This window comes from Vigna unguiculata, unplaced genomic scaffold (assembly GCF_004118075.2).
Source record: "Vigna unguiculata cultivar IT97K-499-35 unplaced genomic scaffold, ASM411807v1 contig_373, whole genome shotgun sequence".
Classification (NCBI taxonomy): Eukaryota; Viridiplantae; Streptophyta; class Magnoliopsida; order Fabales; family Fabaceae; genus Vigna; species Vigna unguiculata.
The window spans coordinates 13,820-34,631 of record NW_021011082.1 but is presented as its reverse complement, the minus strand read 5'-3'; the positions used below and the strand labels follow the sequence as shown (position 1 = coordinate 34,631).

The following is a 20,812-nucleotide window of genomic DNA, read 5'->3' as shown; positions in this document are numbered from 1 at the left end:
AATCTTTTTCTTACTTCCTTTTCTTTTTCTTCAATTTCCCTTCCTTCTGCATTATTTTTCTTCTTTTCTATTCTTCTTTTTCTATTTTCTCCTTCAACGTATGTTGATCCTTCTTGGCTTGTCTTGGTGTCATAAATTTCAACTTCATTTCATGTCCCTCATCCTCAAATAAAGGGAACATTCATCAAGATTGAGCGTTTTAAAAATGAACCCATGCCCATCTCAAAAGAAGATGACAAGAGTTCGTGGGAGCAATATCACATAATACTTCTTTCACACATTGTCCTGTAACTGAATTTGATCCTTGCTTGATTCGGATGAAAGCTTGTAGGTAACTTGAGTTTCTCCACCAATCTTTGGCTTACAACATTGTTGTCGCTTTCGTAAACGAATGCAACTAAACATGGGTGGCCTTCGATTAAACACCTTGTTCTCTACTACCTTTTCCATAATCTTTTTCTTTACTTCCTTTTCTTTTTCTTCAATTTCCCTTCCTTCTGCAGTTTATTTTCTTCTTTTTCTATTCTTTCTTTTTCTATTTTCTCCTTCAACGTATGTTGATCCTTCTTGGCTTGTCTTGGTGTCATAATTTCAAACTTCATTTCATGTCCCTCATGCCTCAAATAAAGGGAACGTTCATCAAGATTGAGCGTTTTAAAATGAAGCCATGCCCATCTCAAAAGAAGATGACAAGAGTTCGTGGGAGCAATATCACATAATACTTCTTTCACACATTGTCTGTACTGAATTTGATCCTTGCTTGATTCGGATGAAAGCTTGTTGGTAACTTGAGTTTCTCCACCAATCTTTGGCTTACAACATTGTTGTCGCTTTCGTAAACGAATGCAACTAAACATGGGTGGCCTTCGATTAAACACCTTGTTCTCTACTACCTTTTCATAATCTTTTTCTTTACTTCCTTTCTTTTCTTCAATTTCCCTTCCTTCTGCAGTTTATTTTCTTCTTTTTCTATTCTTTCTTTTTCTATTTTCTCCTTCAACGTATGTTGATCCTTCTTGGCTTGTCTTGGTGTCATAAATTTCAACTTCATTTCATGTCCCTCATGCCTCAAATAAAGGGAACGTTCATCAAGATTGAGCGTTTTAAAATGAAGCCATGCCCATCTCAAAAGAAGATGACAAGAGTTCGTGGAGCAATATCACATAATACTTCTTTCACACATTGTCCTGTACTGAATTTGATCCTTGCTTGATTCGGATGAAAGCTTGTTGGTAACTTGAGTTTCTCCACCAATCTTTGGCTTACAACATTGTTGTCGCTTTCGTAAACGAATGCAACTAAACATGGGTGGCCTTCGATTAAACACCTTGTTCTCTACTACCTTTTCCATAATCTTTTCTTTACTTCCTTTCTTTTTCTTCAATTTCCCTTCCTTCTGCAGTTTATTTTCTTCTTTTTCTATTCTTTCTTTTTCTATTTTCTCCTTCAACGTATGTTGATCCTTCTTGGCTTGTCTTGGTGTCATAAATTTCAACTTCATTTCATGTCCCTCATGCCTCAAATAAAGGGAACGTTCATCAAGATTGAGCGTTTTAAAATGAACCATGCCCATCTCAAAAGAAGATGACAAGAGTTCGTGGGAGCAATATCACATAATACTTCTTTCACACATTGTCCTGTACTGAATTTGATCCTTGCTTGATTCGGATGAAAGCTTGTTGGTAACTTGAGTTTCTCCACCAATCTTTGGCTTACAACATTGTTGTCGCTTTCGTAAACGAATGCAACTAAACATGGGTGGCCTTCGATTAAACACCTTGTTCTCTACTACCTTTTCCATAATCTTTTTCTTTACTTCCTTTTCTTTTTCTTCAATTTCCCTTCCTTCTGCAGTTTATATTTCTTCTTTTTCTATTCTTTCTTTTTCTATTTTCTCCTTCAACGTATGTTGATCCTTCTTGGCTTGTCTTGGTGTCATGAATTTCAAATTCATTTCATGTCCCTCATGCCTCAAATAAAGGGAACATTCATCAAGATTGAGCGTTTTAAAATGAAGCCATGCCCATCTCAAAAGAAGATGACAAGAGTTCGTGGGAGCAATATCACATAATACTTCTTTCACACATTGTCCTGTACTGAATTTGATCCTTGCTTGATTCGGATGAAAGCTTGTTGGTAACTTGAGTTTCTCCACCAATCTTTGGCTTACAACATTGTTGTCGCTTTCGTAAACGAATGCAACTAAACATGGGTGGCCTTCGATTAAACACCTTGTTCTCTACTACCTTTTCCATAATCTTTTTCTTTACTTCCTTTTCTTTTTCTTCAATTTCCCTTCCTTCTGCAGTTTATTTTCTTCTTTTTCTATTCTTTCTTTTTCTATTTTCTCCTTCAACGTATGTTGATCCTTCTTGGCTTGTCTTGGTGTCATAAATTTCAACTTCATTTCATGTCCCTCATGCCTCAAATAAAGGGAACATTCATCAAGATTGAGCGTTTTAAAATGAAGCCATGCCCATCTCAAAAGAAGATGACAAGAGTTCGTGGGAGCAATATCACATAATACTTCTTTCACACATTGTCTGTACTGAATTTGATCCTTGCTTGATTCGGATGAAAGCTTGTTGGTAACTTGAGTTTCTCCACCAATCTTTGGCTTACAACATTGTTGTCGCTTTCATAAACGAATGCAACTAAACATGGGTGGCCTTCGATTAAACACCTTGTTCTCTACTACCTTTTCCATAATCTTTTTCTTTACTTCCTTTTCTTTTTCTTCAATTTCCCTTCCTTCTGCAGTTTATTTTCTTCTTTTTCTATTCTTTCTTTTCTATTTTCTCCTTCAACGTATGTTGATCCTTCTTGGCTTGTCTTGGTGTCATGAATTTCAACTTCATTTCATGTCCCTCATGCCTCAAATAAAGGGAACATTCATCAAGATTGAGCGTTTTAAAATGAAGCCATGCCCATCTCAAAAGAAGATGACAAGAGTTCGTGGGAGCAATATCACATAATACTTCTTTCACACATTGTCCTGTACTGAATTTGATCCTTGCTTGATTCGGATGAAAGCTTGTTGGTAACTTGAGTTTCTCCACCAATCTTTGGCTTACAACATTGTTGTCGCTTTCGTAAACGAATGCAACTAAACATGGGTGGCCTTCGATTAAACACCTTGTTCTCTACTACCTTTTCCATAATCTTTTTCTTTACTTCCTTTTCTTTTTCTTCAATTTCCCTTCCTTCTGCAGTTTATATTTCTTCTTTTTCTATTCTTTCTTTTTCTATTTTCTCCTTCAACGTATGTTGATCCTTCTTGGCTTGTCTTGGTGTCATGAATTTCAAATTCATTTCATGTCCCTCATGCCTCAAATAAAGGGAACATTCATCAAGATTGAGCGTTTTAAAATGAAGCCATGCCCATCTCAAAAGAAGATGACAAGAGTTCGTGGGACAATATCACATAATACTTCTTTCACACATTGTCTGTACTGAATTTGATCCTTGCTTGATTCGGATGAAAGCTTGTTGGTAACTTGAGTTTCTCCACCAATCTTTGGCTTACAACATTGTTGTCGCTTTCGTAAACGAATGCAACTAAACATGGGTGGCTTCGATTAAACACCTTGTTCTCTACTACCTTTTCCATAATCTTTTTCTTTACTTCCTTTTCTTTTTCTTCAATTTCCCTTCCTTCTGCAGTTTATTTTTCTTCTTTTTCTATTCTTTCTTTTTCTATTTTCTCCTTCAACGTATGTTGATCCTTCTTGGCTTGTCTTGGTGTCATAAATTTCAACTTCATTTCATGTCCCTCATGCCTCAAATAAAGGGAACATTCATCAAGATTGAGCGTTTTAAAATGAAGCCATGCCCATCTCAAAAGAAGATGACAAGAGTTCGTGGGAGCAATATCACATAATACTTCTTTCACACATTGTCTGTACTGAATTTGATCCTTGCTTGATTCGGATGAAAGCTTGTTGGTAACTTGAGTTTCTCCACCAATCTTTGGCTTACAACATTGTTGTCGCTTTCATAAACGAATGCAACTAAACATGGGTGGCCTTCGATTAAACACCTTGTTCTCTACTACCTTTTCCATAATCTTTTTCTTTACTTCCTTTTCTTTTTCTTCAATTTCCCTTCCTTCTACAGTTTATATTTCTTCTTTTTCTATTCTTTCTTTTTCTATTTTCTCCTTCAACGTATGTTGATCCTTCTTGGCTTGTCTTGGTGTCATGAATTTCAAATTCATTTCATGTCCCTCATGCCTCAAATAAAGGGAACATTCATCAAGATTGAGCGTTTAAAATGAAGCCATGCCCATCTCAAAAGAAGATGACAAGGTTCGTGGAGCAATATCACATATACTTCTTTCACACATTGTCTGTACTGAATTTGATCCTTGCTTGATTCGGATGAAAGCTTGTTGGTAACTTGAGTTTCTCCACCAATCTTGGCTTACAACATTGTTGTCGCTTTCGTAAACGAATGCAACTAAACATGGGTGGCTTCGATTAAACACCTTGTTCTCTACTACCTTTTCCATAATCTTTTTCTTTACTTCCTTTCTTTTTCTTCAATTTCCCTTCCTTCTGCAGTTTATTTTCTTCTTTTTCTATTCTTTTTTTTCTATTTTCCCTTCAACGTATGTTGATCCTTCTTGGCTTGTCTTGGTGTCATAAATTTCAACTTCATTTCATGTCCCTCATGCCTCAAATAAAGGGAACATTCATCAAGATTGAGCGTTTTAAATGAAGCCATGCCCATCTCAAAAGAAGATGACAAGAGTTCGTGGGAACAATATCACATAATACTTCTTTCATACATTGTGCTGTACTGAATTTGATCCTTGCTTGATTCGGATGAAAGCTTGTTGGTAACTTGAGTTTCTCCACCAATCTTTGGCTTACAACATTGTTGTCGGTTTCATAAACGAATGCAACTAAACATGGGTGGCCTTCGATTAAACAACTTGTTCTCTACTACCTTTTCCATAATCTTTTTCTTTACTTCCTTTTCTTTTTCTTCAATTTCCCTTCCTTCTACAATTTATATATCTTCTTTTTCTATTCTTTCTTTTTCTATTTTATCCTTCAACGTATGTTGATCCTTCTTGGCTTGTCTTGGTGTCATGAATTTCAAATTCATTTCATGTCCCTCATTGATATGAACCTTAATGGAGATAGGATCGAATAAGGGTCTTGAATGGATTGGAACAGAATTGACATGGAAGAGAATTGGATACGAATCAAACTAGGACAGAATCACTCATCACTCAATTCCAAAACGCATCTGACTTAGCTATGGACGTTATTATTCATAGAGTAAAATCTGATTCTAGATTTTGAACCTTTTTATAATTTCAATGGAAATAGACCAGCGGATTTAACATTCAAAGGAAAGACAATGGAGTACAAAAAACCAGCAAAACTTACAAGACAATTGAGGATAGCATCACACCATCCCACACGCAACCATTATACACATAAGCTTCACACCTATGATGGCTGGATGTTCTTTGATTCACACAAAGATTAATGAGCATCACACTCACCCAAGTTCTTCACGAAAAATGGAGAATAAAATTTCATTCAAAAAAAATATCTGTCTGTTGTTTTCCAGCCACATTGTTTTTGTCTAAAGGCTGAATTTGCTACCTAAGGTAACCACCCGCTACCACAATAACCGCTCCACTAAGTTTAGCAATGCGCCACATGGCTTGTGCTGAAAAAGGCACCTTACATACCAATAAAAATACACGGAAATAACCCCTAAACACATGACAATAACGAATTAAAACATTACATTAATTAAAACACACACACATAACACGCTAATAAGTCCCCATGCCACCATGTGCCACCAATCAATATTTTCACGCCTTTTGGAGCTCAACTTCATCCTTAGCTTCATCCTTCCAAGTGATCAAGTAAACAAGCTTATGTGTAGGATCCTTGACCACATCTTCTAAGAGATTTAGAATTAGCCTTTGTAATGTTGCCTTGGTTTGCTTGGCCTTGGATCTCGTCATAGGACCTCCTATCCCTTGTAGAGAGTTCTCCTCTTCTTTGGTTAGCTTGGATCCAGGCTGGTGAGAGATGTCCTCATCATTCCCTCCCTCTTGAACAGGATTGGTCTCCAAATCCGAACCATTTTTCTTCAAAGCCGAACCATCTTCACCTGCATCAAACAAAGATAAGTCAGCAACATTAAAAGTAGGAGACACATTATACTTACCTGGCATTTGGATCTTGTAAGCATTGTCATTGATCCTTTCCAAGACTTGGAATGGTCCATCTCCTCTAGGCAGCAACTTGGATTTCCTTTGTTCGGGAAATCTCTCTTTCCTCATGTGTACCCACACCCAATCTCCTGGTTGGAACACAACTCTCCTTCTACCTTTGTTAGCTTGTTTTGCGTAGCTCTCATTCTTCTTGGTGATTTGATCTTTAACTTTCTCATGAAGCTTCCGCACAAACTCTGCCTTTGCCTGTCCTTCAGTATGCTTAAACACAGAAATGTTAGGCACAGGTAATAAATCAAGTGGAGATAAAGGATTAAACCCATACACTACCTCAAAAGGAGAATGATTAGTGGAAGAATGGACAGCTCGGTTATAAGCAAACTCAATATGGGGTAGGCAAGCCTCCCAACGTTTCAGATTGTGCTTCAACACTGCTCTAAGCATAGCACCAAGTGTCCTATTAACCACCTCAGTTTGGCCATCTGTTTGGGGGTGACAAGTAGTAGAGAACAACAACTTAGTTCCTAATCTACCCCACAAACTTCTCCAAAAGTGACTCAAGAACTTAGAGTCCCTATCACTCACAATACTCCTAGGCATACCATGTATCCTAATGATCTCTTTAAAGACAAGGTCAGCAACGTGACTAGCATCATTTACCTTTTTGCATGGAATAAAGTGAGCCATCTTGGAAAACCTATCTACCACAACTAGTATGGAGTCTCGGCCAGTACTTGATCGAGGCAAACCAAGCACAAAATCCATGGACAAATCCACCCAAGGGTGTTCAGGAACAGGAAGAGGAGTGTATAAACCTTGGGGAAGAACTTTAGACTTAGCTTGTCTACACTCAATGCATGACTCACACAGTTTGGCTACATCCTTTTTCATGTTAACCCAATAGAAATGCTCATGCAAGATGTCATAAGTTTTAAGCACTCCAAAATGACCCATCAACCCCCCTCTATGTGCTTCCTTCACTAAGAGTTCTCTAATGGAAGATTGAGGAACACATAGCCTATTTGCTCTAAACAAGAACCCCTCAAATCTATAGTACTCATCCTTGGCCATCTTTTCACACTCCGTGTACCTTTGGCCGAACTCTTTATCCTCCTCATACAACCCCTTCAACACTTCCAAACCCAACAACTTGGTCTCAACCATAGATATTAGCGCATGTCTCCTAGATAGGGCATCCGCAACCACATTTCCTTTCCCTCTCTTGTACTTAATGACATATGGAAATTGCTCTAAGAATTCAACCCATTTGGCATGTCTTGTATTAAGCTTACCTTGACCCTTGAGATACTTAAGAGACTCATGGTCACTATGGATAACGAATTCCTTGGGAAAAAGATAATGTTGCCAAGTTTTGAGGGCTCTCACTAAGGCATAGAGTTCCTTGTCATAGGTAGAGTAATTGAAGGCTGCTCCACTCAATTTTTCACTAAAGTATGCTATGGGATGGCCTTCTTGAAGTAGAACAGCTCCTATACCTATGCCAGAAGCGTCACACTCTATCTCAAAGGATTTGGAAAAATTGGGCAATGCTAGGATGGGTGCACTCACTAGTCTTTGCTTAAGAGTTTGGAAAGCTTTCTCTTGTTTTTCCCCCCACTTGAAGCTCACGTTTTTCTTCACTAACTCATTTAAGGGGGCTGCCAAGGTGCTGAAATCTCTCACAAATCTCCTATAGAAACTAGCCAGGCCATGAAAACTCCTAATATCACTCACGGATTTGGGTGTTGGCCACTCTTGTATGGCCTTCACTTTGGATTGATCAACTTCTACCCCTTTTGAACTCACCACAAAACCCAGAAATACCACATGGTCTTGACAAAACATGCATTTCTCAAGATTAGCATACAACTTTTCATGTCTCAAAGCAGATAACACAGAATGCAAATGTTGAGCATGCAAGTCCAAATCAGCACTATAGATCAGAATATCATCAAAATACACTACCACAAAATGCCCTATAAAATCTCGTAGAACATGATTCATCAACCTCATGAATGTGCTTGGTGCATTAGTTAATCCAAATGGCATAACCAGCCACTCATACAACCCAAATTTGGTTTTGAAAGCAGTTTTCCATTCATCTCCTTCTCTAATCCTAATTTGGTTGTATCCACTTTTCAAATCAATTTTTGAAAACACTTGTGCACCATGCAATTCATCAAGTAAATCATCAAGTCTAGGAATGGGATGCCTATACTTAATGGTAATGCTATTCACACTTCTACAGTCACTACACATGCGCCAAGAACCATCTTTCTTAGGCACCAAAATCACAGGAACAGCACATGGAGATATAGAATCTCTTACCCAACCTTTCTCCAAGAGAGCTTCCACTTGCCTTTGTATCTCCTTGGTCTCCTCGGGATTGCTCCTATACGCTGGCCTGTTTGGAATGGTGGCTCCAGGTATCAAATCCACTTGATGTTCTATTCCCCTCAATGGTGGTAATCCACTAGGCAAATCCGAGGGGAATACATCCTTGAATTCCTGCAAAATAGAAGAAATAGAAGATGGCAAGGAAGTGGGAAATTCAGGGTTAGTATTCAAAACAGGTTTGCATACAAGCATATATAAGGGTTGCCGGGCTAACAACACCTTCCTCACTTCCCTCTCCTTTGCTATCTCTCTCACATTGGTGTTTCTCTCCTTGCCTCTCTTTTCCTCTCTCTTAGTGTTTGATCTTTTCTCGTCACTCACACTCTCTACCACGCTCTCACTCTCAACTTTCTTTTCTCTCATGATTTTCTCTCTCAACCTCACTTGATCATGACACACCTCTTGTGGGCTTAAAGGTTTAAGCACCACCTTCTTTCCTTGATGTGTAAAAGAGATCTTGTTGGAGAATCCATCATGGATGGTCTTGTGGTCATGCTGCCATGGTCTCCCCAACAATAGATGACACGCCTCCATAGGCACCACATCACATGAAATCACATCAGAATAAGTCCCAATGACTATGGGCACCTCCACTTGCTGCTTCACTTTAATTTCTCCTTCATCACTTAGCCATTGCAAACGGTAAGGTCTAGGATGAGGCTTGGTAGGAAGATTCAACTTGGATACTAGCCTTGTACTAGCCACATTAGCGCAACTCCCACTATCCACAATCACCATGCAAAGTTGCCCTTGGACAATACACCTAGTGTGGAAAATGTTGTCCCTTTGGCTTTCATCCATGGCTTCTATATGAGATCCTAATAGTCTCCTCACCATCAACAATCCCTTCTCGTTCATTTCTGGTCCAACATCCTCATCCTCCTCTCCTTCAGATTCTTCATTTGCATCTGACTCACTAGAATATCCTCCATCATCTCTAATCACCACAGTCCTCTTGGTAGGACATTCATATGCATAGTGCCCCTTGCCTTGGCATTTGAAGCATGTAATGTCTCTAGTTCTTTTTGGTACAGCTTCATTGCCCTTAGAAGGCTTAGGATCCGCTTCTTTGGTGGCCTTGGTACTCATGGCCGAACTGGTCTCTCCCTTGGCCGAATAGGGTGATGACTTATATCCCTCCCTCTTAGCCTTGTCCTTCCACCCATAAGTAGAAGACGACGCCATTCTCCTTGAAGCTCCCTTCCTTTTGAGTTGCTCTTCTACTTGGATGGCTTTATGGAGAAGATCCTCCATCTCCACAAACTCCTGCAACTCAACCACATCACGGATATCATTATTCAACCCATTAATGAACCTAGCCATTGTTACCTCAGGATCTTCCTCAAGCTTAGCTTGGATCATCAACATCTCCATCTCTTTGTGGTAATCCTCCACACTTCGGCTTCCTTGAGTAATTCTTTGAAGCTTAAACTTCATATCCCTTTGATAGGATGCAGGGACATATCTCCTCCTCATGAGCCTCCTCAATTCCTCCCATGTGTCTACTGGTGGATCTCCATCTCTTTGCCTCTCCCTTTGAAGCTTGTGCCACCAAATCAATGCATAGTGTGAGAATTCGGATGCTGCCAACCTCACCTTTTGTTCCTCCTCAAAGTTGCCGCAATCAAACACATTCTCCATCTTGAGCTCCCAATTAAAGTAAGCTTCGGGATCATTCTTTCCTGCAAAAGAGGGAATGTTTAGTTTAATTCCTTGGAGAGGATTGCTCCACTGCTCCCTATTCCTCCTTTCTTCATCATATCTCGCCACCCTTGTTTCTTGCCTCCTTACACCTCTTCATGTTACTCCATCATTCTCCAACCTATCAATTCTCTCATGTATCTCATCATTGGCTTGTCGGAGTAATCTTTCAAGATGTTGAGTAAGAGCTTGCATTTGAATGGGACTAATGCCTGCCCCTCCTTCTTGGTTTGAATCTGCCATCTCACAAAATAATGCTTGTAGACAAGATAAAAGGTTAAGCCAAATAGAATCCAGCACCTAATCTACCTCACCAAATAATTTCCTCTCAAGTGTTTCTCTCAATTCGGCTTTTACTAATAATGTAAATTTCTCTCTAGCCTTTTACCACTCTTGATGCACTCAATCCTTGAGAGTCACAAAGTTACTTCAGCCACACAAAGATGATCTACCTAAATGCAGAATGCGCCTATAACAATTATAGTAATGATGCTATCACTAGAGGCCAATAAAACAAGACACCAAAACACAAAAAGAAGGCAAAAAAAAAACCACACAAACAAAGACACACTAACTAGGTCACGGTTTTAACTCCAATGCAGACTTGAAAATTTCAGAATCACCACTTGTAAAAACATACAGCAACTGCCCTTAAATCATGCCAATTCAGAATTCAATTTTGAACAAACACAATGCTGCACTTATATTCTTCAGTTTCGGAAATTTTATAGCAGCCCTCACATACAATAACAATTGGATTTCTTTTCTTTTCCAGAATTCAGAACACAAATTGGCACGTTGCAATTTAGATTAGTACCTTCTTGTTGCTGTTCAATACAAACCCTTAACTAGCTCTGAATACCAAATGATATGAACCTTAATGGAGATAGGATCGAATAAGGGTCTTGAATGGATTGGAACAGAATTGACATGGAAGAGAATTGGATACGAATCAAACTAGGACAGAATCACTCATCACTCAATTCCAAAACGCATCTGACTTAGCTATGGACGTTATTATTCATAGAGTAAAATCTGATTCTAGATTTTGAACCTTTTTATAATTTCAATGGAAATAGACCAGCGGATTTAACATTCAAAGGAAAGACAATGGAGTACAAAAAACCAGCAAAACTTACAAGACAATTGAGGATAGCATCACACCATCCCACACGCAACCATTATACACATAAGCTTCACACCTATGATGGCTGGATGTTCTTTGATTCACACAAAGATTAATGAGCATCACACTCACCCAAGTTCTTCACGAAAAATGGAGAATAAAATTTCATTCAAAAAAAATATCTGTCTGTTGTTTTCCAGCCACATTGTTTTTGTCTAAAGGCTGAATTTGCTACCTAAGGTAACCACCCGCTACCACAATAACCGCTCCACTAAGTTTAGCAATGCGCCACATGGCTTGTGCTGAAAAAGGCACCTTACATACCAATAAAAATACATGGAAATAACCCCTAAACACATGACAATAACGAATTAAAACATTACATTAATTAAAACACACACACATAACACGCTAATAAGTCCCCATGCCACCATGTGCCACCAATCAATATTTTCACGCCTTTTGGAGCTCAACTTCATCCTTAGCTTCATCCTTCCAAGTGATCAAGTAAACAAGCTTATGTGTAGGATCCTTGACCACATCTTCTAAGAGATTTAGAATTAGCCTTTGTAATGTTGCCTTGGTTTGCTTGGCCTTGGATCTCGTCATAGGACCTCCTATCCCTTGTAGAGAGTTCTCCTCTTCTTTGGTTAGCTTGGATCCAGGCTGGTGAGAGATGTCCTCATCACTCATGCCTCAAATAAAGGGAACATTCATCAAGATTGAGCGTCTTAAAATGAAGCCATGCCCATCTCAGAAGAAGATGACAAGAGTTCTTCTTTCACACATTGTCATGTACTGAATTTGATCCTTGCTTGATTTGGATGACAGCTTGTTGGTAACTTGAGTTTCTCTACCAATCTCTGGCTTACAACATTGTTGTCGCTTTCGTAAACGAATGCAACTAAACATGGGTGGCTTTCGATTAAACACCTTGTTCTCTACTACCTTTTCCATAATATTTTTCTTTACTTCCTTTTCTTTTTCTTCAATTTCCCTTCCTTCTGCAGTTTATTTTTCTTCTTTTTCTATTCTTATTTTTTCTACTTTCCCCTTCAACGTATGTTGATCCTTCTTGGCTTGTCTTGGTGTCATAAATTTCAACTTCATTTCATGTCCCTCATGCCTCAAATAAAAGGAACATTCATCAAGATTGAGCTTTTTAAAATGAACCCATGCCCATCTCAAAAGAAGATGACAAGGGTTCGTGGGAGCAATATCACATAATACTTCTTTCACACATTGTCTTGTACTAAATTTGATCCTTGCTTGATTCGGATGAAAGCTTGTTGGTAACTTGAGTTTCTCCACCAATCTTTGGCTTACAACATTGTTGTCGCTTTCATAAACGAATGCAACTAAACATGGGTGACCTTCGATTAAACACCTTATTCTCTACTACTGATGAGTTCAAATTTTTGCCTTCATTTAATATTTAAATTTGGGGATTTAATTGAATTTTCTGTGCTTAAAGATTGATTTAATTAGGATTTGTGATTATTGGATTTGTTGAGTAAGTTTGGTAAAAGTGGCATAAAAATTGATTTTAGTTGCATAAAATATTATTGGATATTCTAACGTTTGTTAATGCAGCTGGAATTTATTTTTGGTCAATTAATTGTGTGATTTTGAAATATTCAAAGTTACAAAATAAGTCGAAAATCAAGAAATTCTGGGAAAGAATAAATCAGGAGCTAAATGCACCCCCAGATTTTATTTGCACACTCCTTCCTCAAGTGGACCACAAAAACCTGTTCTGCACCCCTAGTTTTCACTAAGTTGCACCCCTCCTACCACTTAAACTTCACTCAACCAGATCATGCCATGTGGCAATCCTCACCTTTTAAAATTAGCCAACCATAAGCCGCCACGTGTCATAATCCTCCACTCACCAAATTGATCATTCAGATCTTGCCACGTCATCATCTCCTCCATCTCACACATGAAACCCTAACCCTAGTTTCCCTTCCACCCTCCACGGCAGCCGCTGCCGCCAACCTCGCCGGCCACCACCAATCTGCAGCAGCGGCGGCGCCACCATCTTCTTCTCGCGTCCAACAGCAGCCTTCACGCACCATCTTCGTCAGCCACCATTAGCACCACCACGCAGCTGCAGCAGTGCCGCCACTGTTCCACCACCATCTTCACCACTGCACCTGCAAACGCGCGAGCCACCAGCGAGTTCTTCTTCCTCGCGCACAACCATGGTAGCAGCTTCCGCAGCCATCACACACCACCTGAACCAGGCACGTTCCACCGTACCTGCATCGTTCTCGCCTCCATCGCAGCTCCGCGTACCACCACCAGTAGATTCGCACCTGCGAGTCAACAACGACGCCTTCTCGCCTCCGCACCACAGCAGCACCTCCATTGCACGTCGAAATACGACGCACCATCAACACTGCAGCAGCGACGCCATCTCTGCCAGCCACCGCGCTGCAGCAACACCACCATAGTTCAGTCTTCTTCTTCCTTGTTCGCAACACCACCGCGTCGCGCCACCACGCTGGAAAACGGCAGTAACCGCCGTCAGCCGCGCAGCCAAGGAAGGAAGGAGGAAGGGGCAGAAACCCTAATTCTGGAGAGAGATTACTCTACGCCACGTGTCAGCATCTGATAGGATAGTCAAACTGGTCAACTGGTCAACTCTGGTCAACTGGTCAAAGTCAGCAGTCAACTCTGGTCAAAACTGCAAATATGGTTAAATGAGAGGGGCAGAATTGGAAATTGGACAGCAATTAAGTTGCTAATTAATTAAATAAAAATAAAAGATTTTAGCAACTGACAGATAAAGCCCAAAGTCCAGTGGAAGCCTATATAAAGAGACTTAAGGGAGCCGAAGGGGAACGACTTACAATTTACGACTTACAGCTTAAACACTTAGAACTCTCTGGTTTTGGCAGATATCGTCTCCACCACATCTCTCATTCTTTCTTTTATTTTATTTCTTTCATATCATCATGTATTCCATGAAAGCCATGGAGGGCTAAGCTTTTAGGGTTGATTCCACTATAATTTCTTAAATGGATTCTGAGGTTAGATGAATTTATTTGTTTTGTTATTTTGATTATTGTTGTGGTTTTGTTTATCTATGTCCTTTGCTTCTTAATTGAATAGAAAATAATGATTTTAAATCTACATGCATGCTAATCATATGAGTTAAAAGGTTTTTAAATTAAATTGAGACTTTACTTTGATTTTATTTAGAAACTTTCATTTGATTAAATAAGTTTTTGCCAATAATTGAGACTTTAATTTGATTAGAGGTAATTACTTTAACTAAAATTAGTCAAGACTTTACTTTGATTAATTAAGTTTTCTATTTGGTAAAGAAACAAAGGAATAGATATGATTAGGCATAGTAAAATTAATTGAGACTGTACTTTGGTTGAATTTACTATGGATAATCTAACAATTCTCACTTTTAATTGAGACTGTACTTTGATTAAAAGTGAGGATGCCAACAAATGAATTGAGTCTTTACATTGATTGATTTGTAAAACAACAACAATAATTAATTTAACAATAATCTCTAGATAACCAATGAAGAATCTTATTTAGAAAAAGCAGTGGAATTGACCTATTTACTATTATTGTGTTTACAATCTTCCGTGTCATTTTCTTTGCATATCAAAATCCTCCTATTTTTATAGTTGCTAGTTTTAATTTCATTTTTAAGAATCAAATTTTGAGATCAATTCCGTATTCGTTGTGAGACGACTCAGGGTTATCTTAACCCTAACTATTTTGTTCACCATAAATTGGCAATACTGAAGTTGCTAAAGTAGTGGTAATTTGATCGCCTAACGACAGCGATATCAACTACCTTTTCCATAATCTTTTTCTTTACTTCCTTTTCTTTTTCTTCAATTTCCCTTTCTTCTGCAGTTTATATTTCTTCTTTTTTATTCTTTCTTTTTCTATTTTCTCCTTCAACGTATGTTGATCCTTCTTGGCTTGTCTTGGTGTCATAAATTTCAACTTCATTTCATGTCCTCATGCCTCAAATAAAGGGAACGTTCATCAAGATTGAGCGTTTTAAAATAAGCCATGCCCATCTCAAAAGAAGATGACAAGAGTTCGTGGGAGCAATATCAATAATACTTCTTTCACAATTGTCTGTACTGAATTTGATCCTTGCTTGATTCGGATGAAAGCTTGTTGGTAACTTGAGTTTCTCCACCAATCTTTGGCTTACAACATTGTTGTCGCTTTCGTAAACGAATGCAACTAAACATGGGTGGCTTTCGATTAAACACCTTGTTCTCTACTACCTTTTCCATAATCTTTTTCTTTACTTCCTTTTCTTTTTCTTCAATTTCCCTTCCTTCTGCAGTTTATTTTTCTTCTTTTTCTATTCTTTCTTTTTCTATTTTCTCCTTCAACGTATGTTGATCCTTCTTGGCTTGTCTTGGTGTCATGAATTTCAAATTCATTTCATGTCCTCATGCCTCAAATAAAGGGAACATTCATCAAGATTGAGCGTTTTAAAATGAAGCCATGCCATCTCAAAAGAAGATGACAAGAGTTCTGGGAGCAATATCACATAATACTTCTTTCACACATTGTCTGTACTGAATTTGATCCTTGCTTGATTCGGATGAAAGCTTGTTGGTAACTTGAGTTTCTCCACCAATCTTTGGCTTACAACATTGTTGTCGCTTTCGTAAACGAATGCAACTAAACATGGGTGGCTTTCGATTAAACACCTTGTTCTCTACTACCTTTTCCATAATCTTTTTCTTTACTTCCTTTTCTTTTCTTCAATTTCCCTTCCTTCTGCAGTTTATTTTTCTTCTTTTTCTATTCTTTCTTTTTCTATTTTCTCCTTCAACGTATGTTGATCCTTCTTGGCTTGTCTTGGTGTCATAAATTTCAACTTCATTTCATGTCCCTCATGCCTCAAATAAAGGGAACGTTCATCAAGATTGAGCGTTTTAAAATGAAGCCATGCCCATCTCAAAAGAAGATGACAAGAGTTCGTGGGAGCAATATCACATAATACTTCTTTCACACATTGTCCTGTACTGAATTTGATCCTTGCTTGATTCGGATGAAAGCTTTTGGTAACTTGAGTTTCTCCACCAATCTTTGGCTTACAACATTGTTGTCGCTTTCGTAAACGAATGCAACTAAACATGGGTGGCTTTCGATTAAACACCTTGTTCTCTACTACCTTTTCCATAATCTTTTTCTTTACTTCCTTTTCTTTTTCTTCAATTTCCCTTCCTTCTGCAGTTTATTTTCTTCTTTTTCTATTCTTTCTTTTTCTATTTTCTCCTTCAACGTATGTTGATCCTTCTTGGCTTGTCTTGGTGTCATGAATTTCAAATTCATTTCATGTCCTCATGCCTCAAATAAAGGGAACATTCATCAAGATTGAGCGTTTTAAATGAAGCCATGCCATCTCAAAAGAAGATGACAAGAGTTCGTGGGAGCAATATCACATAATACTTCTTTCACACATTGTCTGTACTGAATTTGATCCTTGCTTGATTCGGATGAAAGCTTGTTGGTAACTTGAGTTTCTCCACCAATCTTTGGCTTACAACATTGTTGTCGCTTTCGTAAACGAATGCAACTAAACATGGGTGGCTTTCGATTAAACACCTTGTTCTCTACTACCTTTTCCATAATCTTTTTCTTTACTTCCTTTTCTTTTTCTTCAATTTCCCTTCCTTCTGCAGTTTATTTTTCTTCTTTTTCTATTCTTTCTTTTTCTATTTTCTCCTTCAACGTATGTTGATCCTTCTTGGCTTGTCTTGGTGTCATAAATTTCAACTTCATTTCATGTCCCTCATGCCTCAAATAAAGGGAACGTTCATCAAGATTGAGCGTTTAAAATGAAGCCATGCCCATCTCAAAAGAAGATGACAAGAGTTCGTGGGAGCAATATCACATAATACTTCTTTCACACATTGTCCTGTACTGAATTTGATCCTTGCTTGATTCGGATGAAAGCTTGTTGGTAACTTGAGTTTCTCCACCAATCTTTGGCTTACAACATTGTTGTCGCTTTCGTAAACGAATGCAACTAAACATGGGTGGCTTTCGATTAAACACCTTGTTCTCTACTACCTTTTCCATAATCTTTTTCTTTACTTCCTTTTCTTTTCTTCAATTTCCCTTCCTTCTGCAGTTTATTTTTCTTCTTTTTCTATTCTTTCTTTTTCTATTTTCTCCTTCAACGTATGTTGATCCTTCTTGGCTTGTCTTGGTGTCATAATTTCAACTTCATTTCATGTCCCTCATGCCTCAAATAAAGGGAACGTTCATCAAGATTGAGCGTTTTAAAATGAAGCCATGCCCATCTCAAAAGAAGATGACAAGAGTTCGTGGGAGCAATATCACATAATACTTCTTTCACACATTGTCCTGTACTGAATTTGATCCTTGCTTGATTCGGATGAAAGCTTGTTGGTAACTTGAGTTTCTCCACCAATCTTTGGCTTACAACATTGTTGTCGCTTTCGTAAACGAATGCAACTAAACATGGGTGGCTTTCGATTAAACACCTTGTTCTCTACTACCTTTTCCATAATCTTTTTCTTTACTTCCTTTTCTTTTTCTTCAATTTCCCTTCCTTCTGCAGTTTATTTTCTTCTTTTTCTATTCTTTCTTTTTCTATTTTCTCCTTCAACGTATGTTGATCCTTCTTGGCTTGTCTTGGTGTCATGAATTTCAATTCATTTCATGTCCCTCATGCCTCAAATAAAGGGAACATTCATCAAGATTGAGCGTTTTAAAATGAAGCCATGCCATCTCAAAAGAAGATGACAAGAGTTCGTGGGAGCAATATCACATAATACTTCTTTCACACATTGTCTGTACTGAATTTGATCCTTGCTTGATTCGGATGAAAGCTTGTTGGTAACTTGAGTTTCTCCACCAATCTTTGGCTTACAACATTGTTGTCGCTTTCGTAAACGAATGCAACTAAACATGGGTGGCTTTCGATTAAACACCTTGTTCTCTACTACCTTTTCCATAATCTTTTTCTTTACTTCCTTTTCTTTTTCTTCAATTTCCCTTCCTTCTGCAGTTTATTTTCTTCTTTTTCTATTCTTTCTTTTTCTATTTTCTCCTTCAACGTATGTTGATCCTTCTTGGCTTGTCTTGGTGTCATGAATTTCAACTTCATTTCATGTCCCTCATGCCTCAAATAAAGGGAACATTCATCAAGATTGAGCGTTTAAAATGAAGCCATGCCCATCTCAAAAGAAGATGACAAGAGTTCGTGGGAGCAATATCACATAATACTTCTTTCACACATTGTCCTGTACTGAATTTGATCCTTGCTTGATTCGGATGAAAGCTTGTTGGTAACTTGAGTTTCTCCACCAATCTTTGGCTTACAACATTGTTGTCGCTTTCGTAAACGAATGCAACTAAACATGGGTGGCTTTCGATTAAACACCTTGTTCTCTACTACCTTTTCCATAATCTTTTTCTTTACTTCCTTTTCTTTTCTTCAATTTCCCTTCCTTCTGCAGTTTATTTTTCTTCTTTTTCTATTCTTTCTTTTTCTATTTTCTCCTTCAACGTATGTTGATCCTTCTTGGCTTGTCTTGGTGTCATAAATTTCAACTTCATTTCATGTCCCTCATGCCTCAAATAAAGGGAACGTTCATCAGATTGAGCGTTTTAAAATGAAGCCATGCCCATCTCAAAAGAAGATGACAAGAGTTCGTGGGAGCAATATCACATAATACTTCTTCACACATTGTCCTGTACTGAATTTGATCCTTGCTTGATTCGGATGAAAGCTTGTTGGTAACTTGAGTTTCTCCACCAATCTTTGGCTTACAACATTGTTGTCGCTTTCGTAAACGAATGCAACTAAACATGGGTGGCTTTCGATTAAACACCTTGTTCTCTACTACCTTTTCCATAATCTTTTTCTTTACTTCCTTTTCTTTTTCTTCAATTTCCCTTCCTTCTGCAGTTTATTTTCTTCTTTTTCTATTCTTTCTTTTTCTATTTTCTCCTTCAACGTATGTTGATCCTTCTTGGCTTGTCTTGGTGTCATGAATTTCAAATTCATTTCATGTCCCTCATGCCTCAAATAAAGGGAACATTCATCAAGATTGAGCGTTTTAAATGAAGCCATGCCCATCTCAAAAGAAGATGACAAGAGTTCGTGGGAGCAATATCACATAATACTTCTTTCACACATTGTCTTGTACTGAATTTGATCCTTGCTTGATTCGGATGAAAGCTTGTTGGTAACTTGAGTTTCTCCACCAATCTTTGGCTTACAACATTGTTGTCGCTTTCGTAAACGAATGCAACTAAACATGGGTGGCTTTCGATTAAACACCTTGTTCTCTACTACCTTTTCCATAATCTTTTTCTTTACTTCCTTTTCTTTTTCTTCAATTTCCCTTCCTTCTGCAGTTTATTTTTCTTCTTTTTCTATTCTTTCTTTTTCTATTTTCTCCTTCAACGTATGTTGATCCTTCTTGGCTTGTCTTGGTGTCATAAATTTCAACTTCATTTCATGTCCCTCATGCCTCAAATAAAGGGAACGTTCATCAAGATTGAGCGTTTTAAAATGAAGCCATGCCCATCTCAAAAGAAGATGACAAGAGTTCGTGGGAGCAATATCACATAATACTTCTTTCACACATTGTCCTGTACTGAATTTGATCCTTGCTTGATTCGGATGAAAGCTTGTTGGTAACTTGAGTTTCTCCACCAATCTTTGGCTTACAACATTGTTGTCGCTTTCGTAAACGAATGCAACTAAACATGGGTGGCTTTCGATTAAACACCTTGTTCTCTACTACCTTTTCCATAATCTTTTTCTTTACTTCCTTTCTTTTTCTTCAATTTCCCTTCCTTCTGCAGTTTATTTTCTTCTTTTTCTATTCTTTCTTTTTCTATTTTCTCCTTCAACGTATGTTGATCCTTCTTGGCTTGTCTTGGTGTCATGAATTTCAAATTCATTTCATGTCCCTCATGCCTCAAATAAAGGGAACATTCATCAAGATTGAGCGTTTTAAAATGAAGCCATGCCCATCTCAAAAGAAGATGACAAGAGTTCGTGGGAGCAATATCACATAATACTTCTTTCACACATTGTCTGTACTGAATTTGATCCTTGCTTGATTCGGATGAAAGCTTGTTGGTAACTTGAGTTTCTCCACCAATCTTTGGCTTACAACATTGTTGTCGCTTTCGTAAACGAATGCAACTAAACATGGGTGGCCTTCGATTAAACACCTTGTTCTCTACTACCTTTTCCATAATCTTTTTCTTTACTTCCTTTTCTTTTTCTTCAATTTCCCTTCCTTCTGCAGTTTATATTTCTTCTTTTCTATTCTTTCTTTTTCTATTTTCTCCTTCAACGTATGTTGATCCTTCTTGGCTTGTCTTGG

At 38.1% G+C, this 20,812-nt stretch overlaps 1 protein-coding gene across 1 annotated transcript; it reads right to left on the bottom strand.

Moving 5' to 3' along the window:
* Window positions 1-5,839: 5,839 nt before the first annotated feature.
* On the bottom strand, window positions 5,840-10,246 carry LOC114171894. Its single transcript, XM_028056673.1, has 5 exons — window positions 8,936-10,246; window positions 8,564-8,851; window positions 6,915-8,485; window positions 6,202-6,554; window positions 5,840-6,144 (listed from the first exon to the last, which is right to left on the bottom strand). The coding sequence occupies exons 1-5, from the start codon at window positions 10,244-10,246 to the stop codon at window positions 5,840-5,842; spliced, it is 3,828 nt and encodes a 1,275-aa protein (XP_027912474.1).
* Window positions 10,247-20,812: the final 10,566 nt, after the last annotated feature.